General features: G+C 35.5%; 2 protein-coding genes across 9 annotated transcripts in view; both read right to left on the bottom strand.

Moving 5' to 3' along the window:
* BCAP29 (B cell receptor associated protein 29) overlaps positions 1-1,971 on the bottom strand; it is an 87,261-nt gene extending 85,290 nt beyond the window's left edge. Inside the window, exons 1-2 of one of the 6 annotated variants that reach the window (XR_005216989.1) lie at positions 1,591-1,938; positions 1,269-1,375 (exon numbers count right to left, since the gene is read on the bottom strand). Coding sequence is in view for 4 of the 6 variants with exons in the window: in XM_037836394.1 (XP_037692322.1) it covers positions 1,269-1,360 (92 nt within the window). In the remaining 2 variants the exon portion in view is untranslated. Of the gene's footprint in view, positions 1-1,268; positions 1,376-1,590 lie in introns of all 6 variants that reach the window. The other 5 variants (XR_005216990.1, XM_037836394.1, XM_037836393.1 and 2 more) reach the window with 5 other exon arrangements.
* An 809-nt stretch (positions 1,972-2,780) lies between these two features.
* DUS4L (dihydrouridine synthase 4 like) overlaps positions 2,781-12,449 on the bottom strand; it is a 33,068-nt gene continuing 23,399 nt past the window's right edge. Inside the window, exons 4-7 of one of the 3 annotated variants that reach the window (XM_037836389.1) lie at positions 7,219-7,336; positions 5,999-6,121; positions 5,264-5,490; positions 2,781-4,538 (exon numbers count right to left, since the gene is read on the bottom strand). In XM_037836389.1, the coding sequence (XP_037692317.1) occupies positions 4,291-4,538; positions 5,264-5,490; positions 5,999-6,121; positions 7,219-7,336 (716 nt within the window). In that variant the 3' untranslated portion in view covers positions 2,781-4,290. The remainder of the gene's footprint in view (positions 4,539-5,263; positions 5,491-5,998; positions 6,122-7,218; positions 7,337-12,449) is intronic. The other 2 variants (XM_037836388.1, XM_037836390.1) reach the window with 2 other exon arrangements.

A 12,449-nucleotide genomic window follows, 5' to 3' on the forward strand; every position in this document is an offset into this window, starting at 1 on the left:
CTATATACAAATGCCTGGCAACATTTTTATTCCACATAAATTTTACCACTTACACTAACAATTTCCTGGATCTAAAACTGAACTGCTAATAAGTGAACTACTATAAGGGTAAAATGAATCATGCTTGGATGAAAATATTTATTACTTAAAAGATCTTCTTGAAAAGTCTTTTACTAGGGAACTGATGTTAACACATTTTTGCTATTTTTAATATATTCAGTACTTTTCATCATTCATTAATTTGTGTGGGATAAAAAGTAGTAAAGTTATCATTAAACAGCAATGAAAATATTTTTTAGTTACATGAGGCCCAAACTAAAAATCATTCATTGGAATAGGTAAAGGGGAGGAACTGAAATGGTGGAACTGTAACTCATAACATTCTTTGAAATTTGCTATATAGCTACTTGTTAGATTGTAACTTGAAAGTTATCACATTTTTGTATATATCTTATATTTCAAAATACATACTATAAATATATTGTAATACATACAATATGAAACTATGGCACCGTAATCCAAAACATTCTTGGAAATTTCCTATATAACTACTTGTTAAATCATGCTTTTAAAGTTATCACCTTTTTGAGTATATTTCATAGCAATGAAATAACTGAAACTGTGGAATTGTAATCCATGGCATTCTTTGAAATTTGCTCTCTAGTTGCTTGTTGGATTGTGCTTGGAAAGTTGTCACTTCTATGTAAATATGTTATATTCTGCAGTTTAAAAAAAAATCATTCATTGGCTTAACTTTCTAAATTGCCACTCCACTATCTCCAAAGAAACCTTTTGTAACCCTGCTGTACTGTAAATGTAAGTTATCCATTTATGTTTAGTTCATTCCTCTCATTCAGAACAATAGAACAAAGGTCATCAAGCAAATGATAACCAGACAGGTGTTAAAAGTATACCATTGCATTATTTTTGCAACTGTCCCATAAGTTTGAAGTTATCTGAAAATAAAAAGTTAAAAAAAAGTATAACCAGTGCTTCATTATATCTCTATTCAACAGAAAAAAAAAAAAAAAAATCTAGGCCCTTTTACTTCTAGAAAGGAGGAAAAAAAAAGCAAATTCATTCCATACATAATAAAGTTTTATGTGATAATTTATATTGCTATATATTATCTAACTTGCTAATTACTTTTAAAGAGCACTTTTTATATAATCAGCTGTCAAAACTTTAAATTGTAAGAAAACTTTTTCCGTATCACAGTAAGCAGTCTGAAGGAGCTAATCAAATATTTATTATTGTAACGATCCTACCTCTGAGGAGGAATAAAAGGTAGACAGAAGATTAAAATGAGTCCTATTTCAGCATAAAGAAAGGTTGCAACTGCCGCCCACTGGAGCGTCATTTTTTCTCTTCACACCTAAACAGAGAAACACTTCTTTTAATTTGCTGCTTTTCAAAAAAAACGGGGTAAAAAAGCCAGGGGGCGGGGGGCGCAACGTTTTAGTCCTGGGGGTTTAGCACGTCTCTCTTCCCCTAAGAAGGGCCTGGCATTAACCCTGGGAGGGGGGGGGGAACCGGTACAGGGTGGGCCGGAAGGCCGTGTCTCCACCTCCCCCGAGAGCAGAGCCGGACCTGCCAGAAGGCCATCGGTGACCGAGAACTTCCTTTCGTTTAGCTTCGCGGCGGCGGCAGCCTAACGTCTCCTTCTCCGAGCGCCCCGCGGTTAGGGCCCTTCGGTTCCCCGAGCGCCCCGCGGGCCCTCGACGCAGGCGCGAGGGGCACGGCCAACTCCCCGCGGTTACCCTGCAGCGCAGAGGGGCCGGATCCCGTGGCGGCTATGGGCAAGGGGGCGGTCTCTGCGCGGCCGAGTGCTTTCCGCCACCTCGTGGGATCGTGGCGCTGGGTCTCGCCATGCCTTACCCCTCGGCAGCCGGTCTGGCTCCCCGCGAAGCTCCGCGGACGCCGACGCGCGGGACGTCAGACGCCGCAGCGCGGGGGTGGAGGTGGGGGTGGGGTGGGGTGGGGTGAGGTGCGGGGGTGAGAAGAGCGAAGGAGGCCTACCCCTCCCACTGCTAGCGTCCAACTCCGGGGGAGGGTTCGGGTTCTGATTGCCGTCGCGGGCGGCGGGACTGTTTACTGGCAGTAATTGTTTTTTAATTGCTAGTGGAGTCAAAGGATGACTCAGACTTTTCAACACCAAACTTGGGCACTGAAGTGCGACTTCTTCAGGAACGCGGGCTTCACCATGATAGGGAAGTGTGTTTTAGGTGGGAACGGTGGGTTAATATTTTTGGATGAGCCTCAACGAATCCAGGAAGAAGGAATGCCGCAGGGGTTAGATAGGATGGTGTAAATACAGTGAAGGTGTTTAAAATGCTCTTCTTTCCAGTTAGTTATGTTATTTTTGTAGCTCTCTTTGTGGTGGGAACCGTTCACTGCCCAGAGTTAAGCTATATATAAATGGAAAGGCCAGGTTTGGGTAGTTGTACAGCATTTTGTATAGAGAATATAGGACAGTCTGTAGTGTCACAGCACATACTCTTTTTTAAGTCTTTTGGTTCTCGTCCATAGCCTGGGAAGAAGCCACTGAACCTTAGGGTAATGTTTGGGGTCTGGGAGGAAAGGAAAGCAATGTGGGTGGGGAATGGGTATATTTTTCCAAATACTTTTTTTCCAGGCTTTCAAATTGTGTGAATACACTCAAATTATTAAGATCTCCCCCACCCCCCAATATTGACAAATATCAGGAATGCAAATCAAAGTACCATCCTTCAGTGGAATATTATTATTTGGGGGAATATTAAACAAATGTTGAACATAAAGAGATAAAGAGAGAATATAAAAACATTTAAGTTGATGCTTTATCTCATTTTCTCTCAAGTATATTTGATAACATGTATAAGAAAGACTGAACATAAAATAACCATAAGGAATTTTTTTTAAAATAAAAAAATTAGACATTGGTTCCTTCAAAACATTACACAACTTTCTCTAATGGTGTTGCTGTGTTCACACTAATATGACTAACTTCAGAGTTAATTTATAAACATAAAAATGACTTAAGTTTTGACCATAGCTTCCTATTTGTTTCTATACTATTCATATCAAATGAAAAAGCCAGTTACCTTTGAAAATAAATTAACTGAAAAGTGAAAGCACTGTGAATGTGCCTAAGAAAAAATATGGCAGCACAGAGCTTATGATACAACTGATTCATTTAATATATCCAAAACTCTTGAATTAAGCATTCTTAGATAATTATCATATAATAAAATTTTTCATTTTATTATTGTAGACAAAGATCTTAATTATGGAACTGTTTTATTTCAATGTGACATACTTAATTCCTGTATTGACACATTCACCAATAACACAATTCTATTAATAACATTCCTAAATCATGGAACTTTAAAACGAAAATCATCAGTTGCTGGGAGGCATAAAAATAACATCACTAAAACAGGGTATGAAAATTAAGTTTTTAAATAAAAAATAAAACCTGGTTACTATTCTTTAGGAAACAGTATTTCAAGACTATACTCATCTTCAGATTAGTGACCAAATTTTTATACTTAAGATGCAAGGGACTGCTGTTAATTTTCGCATTATCAGATATGGTATATTTATCAAGCTCTCAAGCCTTCTGGAAGCCTTGAAATGTACCAAATTTAATGTCATTTAAAGAGCTTCACGGCATCTCAGTTTTAAACGATAGAAATCATCATGTCTAATTAAGTTCAGTTACATTTAAAACAAATACTGTGAGGTGTGAAATTCAATTAGGAAGTACCAGTTTCATTTTCCAATTTGATTTTTTAATCTAAGTCCTGAATGCAATTCTATGTCGAATCTCAGGTTCCTCTTCATTTTATATGATGTTAGCGTTTGTTCTGCCACTTCTCTTTACTTAATTAAAAATACACATCTCATTAATTTATAGATACTATATAATGTATACTTAGTATTAAAATAAGTTTTATTTAAAAATTAAAAAATATGGTTCCTTTAGGGAAAAAAGTGCAGCAGTTCTCACTTTTTTCACCCCAAAACATAATAGGATTCAGAGCAGTGTTTGTCAATGTTTGGACCCAGTATGACCAGGATGTTTGAATCACCTGGGATCTTCTTTAAACATGTAGCTCTCCTAGATCAACTAAATCAGAATCTATGAGGGTGGGGTCTAGGTATGATTTTTAAAAATGCTCCCCAGGAAACTGTTTTTATATTAAAGTTTGAGAACCACTGATTTAAAGTGAAAACTAAGATGTATGCTTGTGTGCTTTCATTGTAGGATAAAATAAAGTATATATGAAAATAATTTAGAAAGTCCAGTCAAATGCCATAATGGTCTGTAAGGTAATCTAAAACTGCTGATGTGCTTGACAAAGCATTAAATACCCTTTTTTCCTGCCTTGAAGTTATCTTTTCCATCATGTACATTAAATGTTGATGAAAACACATATAAGGTGTTCCAAGTTCAAGAGCAATGTCAACCCAGTCCCAGATGCATTTCAGTGGGGTTTCCTCATATCCAGCAAACATGGCTGGATTTGCTAGGAGTCCTCTTGCAACCATCACACCTACAAATTAAAGCATACCACATTTATCCGTACATTAATAATCCATGGCTATCAGGTCAAAGTCAATGTAATGAACTGAGGATATTAAAAATACGGTATTATTACAAAGTTTCATAATATCTCTATTATATTAGTCTGTTTAATACAATTACAAAACAATTTATTTTGGTATTTTTTGTAAACTAAGAAAGTTCAAGTGTACTTAAAATACTTTTTCCTGTGAATTCTTCTTTACTAAAAAAGTCTTCTATATTAATTAATCCTTAATTTTTCTTTAGTATAAATCCAGATAGTCATAAATTGGGTTTGCTTAAAGTTAAGTTTATCTGCATTCTCCCATCTAGGAATAGTATCATAGGACCTCGTATGCAAAAAATTTAAAGGAGTAATGAAACTGCGTAAAAGTCTAGGTTCTATGACCACTTCTTGAGTTCATTAACTCTTATTTCTGTTCTAGGTACCCCATTTTACTAATATGCTCTGTATAAGATACTTGGTCACTGAATATGATGGTGGCAGAAAAGTAATTGAATTCATTTGCCCCAGTTAAAATAATCTATTTTCCAAAGTACAAGAGTTAATGGCATTTTAATAAGTTGCTCAGCTTAAATCAGTGGGAAAATATGGCTCAGTGTTAAACAATAATAATGAAAATCACATTAACTCCCTACCCCCACTTCTCTTGGCTAATTAAAAAATAAGAAACTCAAGTACATATTTCTTACCATCTGTTCCAGTAATTTGCCACACATTTTCTGCTTCTTTTAAGCTTTTGATGTCTCCATTAGCAATTACAGGTATAGACAAATTTTCCTTAATTATTTTAATGGCATCATAGTGGACTGGCTGATGTCTTTCTTCAACAGTTCTTCCATGGACTGTAATCCAGGAAACTCCTGTTGCTTCAGCCTTTCGACAAAGATCTACAGTTCTTGTAAGGTCATCATGGATCCTGTAATTCCAAAATTATATCTGTCTGTTCACAGCACACAAATCTTAAGGCTAAAAAATATAAACTAATTAACATATTTCATGGAATACATTATTTAATGAGCTTTGTTATATCATATTTTCATTTCATGCCACTATCAGAACTAGGTTTCATTTAGGGATTACTTCCCACTTAAAGACTTCAGCTACTTCACTACTGGCAACATCAGGATAAGAATCAGGATTGTTTCTTAGCATTAATTAAATAGCATATGGAAAAAGTTGAGGATTTCTTTTGGGGAAAGTTTTTAATAATAGACATGTTTTAATTTTTGTTAAAAAACACAAAGATAAAGTTCTTCTGGATTATAAATAAAAATTCTGTCTATATATATTTACTAATGTCTTATTTCAGTATTTCCATAAATCAGTTATTAATTTGTTTAGGACAGACTCCCTCTACCCTAAAGAATATTCTTTTATTTCCTAAGTAATGGACTATCTTAATAGAGTAGTATCTTTTATTTTACCTTATTTTAATAGACACTGAAAATCTGGGGTTTTCCACTTGATTTTTTACTTGTTTCACCATATCTTGAATAAGCTCTGGCTTATTTATTAAGCAAGCCCCATAACCTTCTGCCATTGCCCACCTTTATAAAGCAAACAGAACAAAATATGAATTGTAAATAGCTGGAAGAGAACATAAAAATCTAAATGGAAGTGCTGCCATCTAAGTGCATCTATCTCTCTATCTAGAGATCTGGAATAGAAACATTTAAAAAAATTCATAGATCCATCATTTCTAAGCAGATCAGATTAACTTGAGATTAGGAAAACATGTTCCCAGATCAAAAAGTACTTAGGGGAAATGGTTTTCATTGGCAAGTGAGAAAATTAAAATTAAATTCATTCATCCAAAATTGATTTAGATGTTTGAAATTAATTGCAACTACATCAGATTTACTTAATTCCAAATTTGATATTTATTGTACATAACAAGGGGTTTATTACTCTCAACAGTAGAAAGTCATTTTTGGCTTACAGCATTCCAATACCAGCAAACAGCTTATTAAATTCTCCTAATGAGTATAAAAATATGTTTAATCTGATTTGGATTATGCTTTTCATAAGAACTTGATTTTATTTTTTCAAAACATTTAAAATTATTGATAGATAATTTAGTACAGTGCCACATGCCAGTAAGATAGGGATATTATTGTCAAATTAAGTACATCCTATGAACACCCAGTTACTGAAACCCAACCAAATACTGTGGTATAGAAATAAAAAGTGATTATAAAAAGTTGTTTTTATAAGGGAAATAAATAAGGAGAAAACATATGGCTAGCTCCCAAATCATAGAATCGCAGATTTTAGAGCAGGAATGAATCTCTGACCCAGGAGTAAAAATAAATTTTAGGGATTGCTATAAATATCTGATTTTCACATAACTACTTATGGAAAAGGGTCAAAGCACATTCACATATACAAATTTTAATGGTGAAGTGAGATGAAACACTTGTCACGGGTCTATACATGGTTTAGCCATCAGGAAATATCTTTGCAGTTATGATCCTACATAAATTTTTCTTATACTTTTTTGTTACTTTCTATTTAAGTTTCCAGTGCTTAAAATCTATTTTCCCTCCTTTTTAATTTTTGGAAGACCAGAAAGATAGTTTACCATGTTCACAAAGAGTTTTTTCCTAATCTTTTAAAAAATTCTTCCAACTTCTTTGAACTTTACCTCTGAGGGCAACCACAGTTAATGTCTATTCCATTCGCATAAGGACAGACTATACAGGCAGCATCAGATAAAAGTCTTGCATCATTAGCAGCAAACTGAACAATCAAAGGGCAATCACCTAATAAAATGAATACCTCATGATTAAAATTCACAGGAAAAAAAACATTTACACACACATGCACAAATTTTACCAAATTATAATGTTTGTACAGGATAAAATTACATTAACTACTTTTTAGTCTAAGAAGCACCTGTTCAAATAAGACAGCTTTAAAATAATTTTAAACATTTTAAATTAAAAGCAATTTACATTTAGTAAAAATTCAAACAGAGAAAAAGGGGGTAAAATCAATAAAAGTCTCCTTCGCACACTCTTTACAGACTCTCTGCCCAAAGGTAAGAATTACTTTATTTTTACCTTTCACAACAATTTTTTTGTATATACCTGTAAAATTTAAACAAATGGGAACCTTCTATATACACTGCTATGTCTACTACTTTTATTTCCTGCCACTTAATGATGTATCTAGGCGAACTCTCAGACCTATTTTATTCATTTCAGTAGCTAGTATTTCACTGAATGTATAATATGCATAAAATAGTATGTATGGATCACATAATGGACTTCCAGAGTTTTTCATTTGTGGCTCTTGCAAACAATACAAGTATTGCAAGTATATTTATAGGTTAAATTCCTAACAGTGTAACTGTTAGATACAGGCACTTAACATTTTGATAGATATTACAAAATTATCTTCCAAAAGAGTTTACCCAATATAGACTTCTACCAATATGGATGAAAGTTTTTGTTTCCTCACAGCCTATCCTACACTGTATATCCAACATTTGTATGTTTTTATTTGTGTGCTCTCTTTTCAGTCTTGGCAAATTTTTCAAAGAGCAGTTTTTTATTGTTTGTTCCTTTCTTTCTTACTGTAATTTAAAAATATACAAAACAAATAAATTAGCCCTGCCAGCATGTTATATTTTTCCAGTTATATTTGTTATTTGTGATCTTTTGTTACAAATAAAAGTTTATAAAAGTTTTAAATTTTAATATATCCAAATGTATCAGATTTTAAATAACAGATTTTTTTGTCTTTGGTTAGTGTTATAAACTTTGGATATATGAATGTTAGCATTTCTTACAGTGTTTCTGAGGACTACCTGCATGAGAATACTGTGTCCTTGTCAAAATGCAGATTTCTAGGCATTATCTAGTTACACTGACTAAGGATCTACGGCAATCCACTAATTCACAGAATTATAAAAGGAGAATTTGATTTTCCTTTATGAGGATGTCAGGTGCTTTTACCCTTTGTAACTCAGTAAAGTTATAGAATTTCAATTTAACAACCAGTTATTGCTCTAATATATTTTCAACACTATGTTAGATGCTGAAGATACAATCTAACAAGAACTAGCTTCAACCCTAAGAAGCCCATAGTCCAGTGGGAGAGACAGGCATATAAAGAGGAAATTATAGGGAAAAATCAATTGATCATCTCAATAGATGCTGAAAAAGCATTTGACAAAATCCAACATCCGTTTTTGATAAAAACACTTCAAAAGGTAGGAATTGAGGGAAACTTCCTCAACATGATAAAGAGCATATATGAAAAACCCACAGCCAGCATAGTACTCAATGGTGAGAGACTGAAAGCCCTCCCTCTAAGATCAGGAACAAGACAAGGATGCCCGCTGTCACCACTGTTATTCAACATTGTGCTGGAAGTGCTAGCCAGGGCAATCCGGCAAGACAAAGAAATAAAAGGCATCCAAATTGGAAAAGAAGAAGTCAAACTGTCATTGTTTGCAGATGATATGATCTTATATCTAGAAAACCCTGAGAAATCGACGATACAGCTACTAGAGCTAATAAATTTAGCAAAGTAGCGGGATACAAGGTTAATGCACATAAGTCCGTAATGTTTCTATATGCTAGAAATGAACAAACTGAAGAGACACTCAGGAAAAAGATACTATTTTCAATAGCAACTAAAAAAATCAAGTACCTAGGAATCAACTTAACCAAAGATGTAAAAGACCTATACAAAGAAAACTACATAACTCTACTAAAAGAAATAGAAGGGGACCTTAAAAGATGGAAAAATATTCCATGTTCATGGATAGGAAGACTAAATGTCATTAAGATGTCAATTCTACCCAAACTCATCTACAGATTCAATGCAATCCCAATCAAAATTCCAACAACCTACTTTGCAGACTTGGAAAAGCTAGTTAACAAATTTATTTGGAAAGGGAAGATGCCTCGAATTGCTAAAGACACTCTAAAAAAGAAAAATGAAGTGGGAGGACTTTACACTCCTTGACTTTGAAGCTTATTATAAAGCCACAGTTGCCAAAACAGCATGGTACTGGCACAAAGATAGACATATAGATCAATGGAATCGAATTGAGAATTCGGAGATAGACCCTCAGATCTATGGCCGACTGATCTTTGATAAGGCCCCCAAAGTCACTGAACTGAGTCATAATGGTCTTTTCAACAAATGGGGCTGGGAGAGTTGGATATCCATATCCAAAAGAATGAAAGAGGACCCCTACCTCACCCCCTACACAAAAATTAACTCAAAATGGACCAAAGATCTCAATATAAAAGAAAGTACCATAAAACTCCTAGAAGATAATGTAGGAAAACATCTTCAAGACCTTGTATTAGGCGGCCACTTCCTAGACTTTACACCCAAAGCACAAGCAACAAAAGAGAAAATAGATAAATGGGAACTCCTCAAGCTTAGAAGTTTCTGCACCTCAAAGGAATTTCTCAAAAAGGTAAAGAGGCAGCCAACTCAATGGGAAAAAATTTTTGGAAACCATGTATCTGACAAAAGACTGATATCTTGCATATACAAAGAAATCCTACAACTCAATGACAATAGTACAGTCGGCCCAATTATAAAATGGGCAAAAGATATGAAAAGACAGTTCTCTGAAGAGGAAATACAAACGGCCAAGAAACACATGAAAAAATGTTCAGCTTCACTAGCTATTAGAGAGATGCAAATTAAGACCACAATGAGATACCATCTAACACCGGTTAGAATGGCTGCCATTAAACAAACAGGAAACTACAAATGCTGGAGGGGATGTGGAGAAATTGGGACTCTTATTCACTGTTGGTGGGACTGTATAATGGTTCAGCCACTCTGGAAGTCAGTCTGGCAGTTCCTTAGAAAACTAGATATAGAGTTACCATTCGATCCAGCGATTGCACTTCTCGGTATATACCCGGAAGATCGGAAAGCAGTGACACGAACAGATATCTGCACGCCAATGTTCATAGCAGCATTATTCACAATTGCCAAAAGATGGAAACAACCCAAATGTCCTTCAACAGATGAGTGGATAAATAAAATGTGGTATATACACACGATGGAATACTACGCAGCAGTAAGAAGGAACGATCTCGTGAAACATATGACAACATGGATGAACCTTGAAGACATAATGCCAAGCGAAATAAGCCAGGCACAAAAAGAGAAATATTATATGCTACCACTAATGTGAACTTTGAAAAATGTAAAACAAATGGCTTATAATGTAGAATGTAGGGGAACTAGCAATAGAGAGCAATTAAGGAAGGGGGAACAATAATCCAAGAAGAACAGATAAGCTTTTTAACGTTCTGGGGATGCCCAGGAATGACTATGGTCTGTGAATTTCTGATGGATATAGTAGGAGCAAGTTCACAGAAATGTTGCTATATTAGGTAACTTTCTTGGGGTAAAGTAGGAACATGTTGGAAGTTAAGCAGTTATCTTAGGTTAGTTGTCTTTTTCTTACTCCCTTCTTATGGTCTCTTTGAAATGTTCTTTTATTGTATGTTTGTTTTCTTTTTAACTTTTTTTTCATACAGTTGATTTAAAAAAGAAGGGAAAGTTAAAAAAAAAAAAACAAGGAAAAAAAAAAAGATGTAGTGCCCCCTTGAGGAGCCTGTGGAGAATGCAGGGGTATTTGCCTACCCCACCTCCATGGTTGCTAACATGACCACAGACATAGGGGACTGGTGGTTTGATGGGTTCAGCCCTCTACCACAGGTTTTACCCTTGGGAAGACGGTTGCTGCAAAGGAGAGGCTAGGCCTCCCTATGGTTGTGCCTAAGAGCCTCCTCCCGAATGCCTCTTTGTTGCTCAGATGTGGCCCTGTCTCTCTAGCTAAGCCAACTTGAAAGGTGAAATCACTGCCCTCCCCTCTACGTGGGATCAGACACCCAGGGGAGTGAATCTCCCTGGCAACGTGGAATATGACTCCCGGGGAGGAATGTAGACCCGGAATCGTGGGACGGAGAACATCTTCTTGACCAAAAGGGGGACGTGAAAGGAAATGAAATAAGCTTCAGTGGCAGAGAGAATCCAAAAGGAGCCGAGAGGTCACTCTGGTGGGCACTCTTACGCACACTTTAGACAACCCTTCTTAGGTTCTAAAGAATTGGGGTAGCTGGTGGTGGATACCTGAAACTATCAAACTACAACCCAGAACCCATGAATCTCGAAGACAGTTGTATAAAAATGTAGCTTATGAGGGGTGACAAGGGGATTGGGAAAGCCATAAGGACCACACTCCACTTTGTCTAGTTTATGGATGGATGAGTAGAAAAATAGGGGAAGGAAACAAACAGACAAAGGTACCCAGTGTTCTTTTTTACTTCAATTGCTCTTTTTCACTCTAATTATTATTCTTGTTATTCTTGTGTGTGTGCTAATGAAGGTGTCAGGGATTGATTAGGGTGATGAATGTACAACTATGTAATGGTACTGTGAACAATCGAAAGTACGATTTGTTTTGTATGACTGCGTGGTATACGAATATATCTCAATAAAATGAATATTAAAAAAAAAAAAAAAAAAGACATAATGCTGAGCAAAATAAGCCAGGCACAAAAAGAGAGATATTGTATGCTACCACTAATGTGAATTCTGTGAAAAATGTACAATGTTTTATACTGTAGAATGTAGGGGACCTAGAGATACCAATTAGTGGAGGGGGAATGATAATCTAATAAGAACAGATAAACTATGGAGGGTAATCTCAATGTTATGGGAATGCTCAGGAATGATTATGGTTTGTAAACTTTCTTGGATATAGTAAGATCAAGTTGGAAGCAATAGAGTTATTTTAGGTTTTTTTTTTCTCTTATTCCTTTGTTTTCTTAGGGGTTGTTAATTTTCTTGGGGTATGGAAGGAACATGTTGGAAGCAATGTAGTTA

Source organism: Choloepus didactylus, chromosome 5, assembly GCF_015220235.1.
Source record: "Choloepus didactylus isolate mChoDid1 chromosome 5, mChoDid1.pri, whole genome shotgun sequence".
NCBI lineage: Eukaryota > Metazoa > Chordata > Mammalia > Pilosa > Megalonychidae > Choloepus > Choloepus didactylus.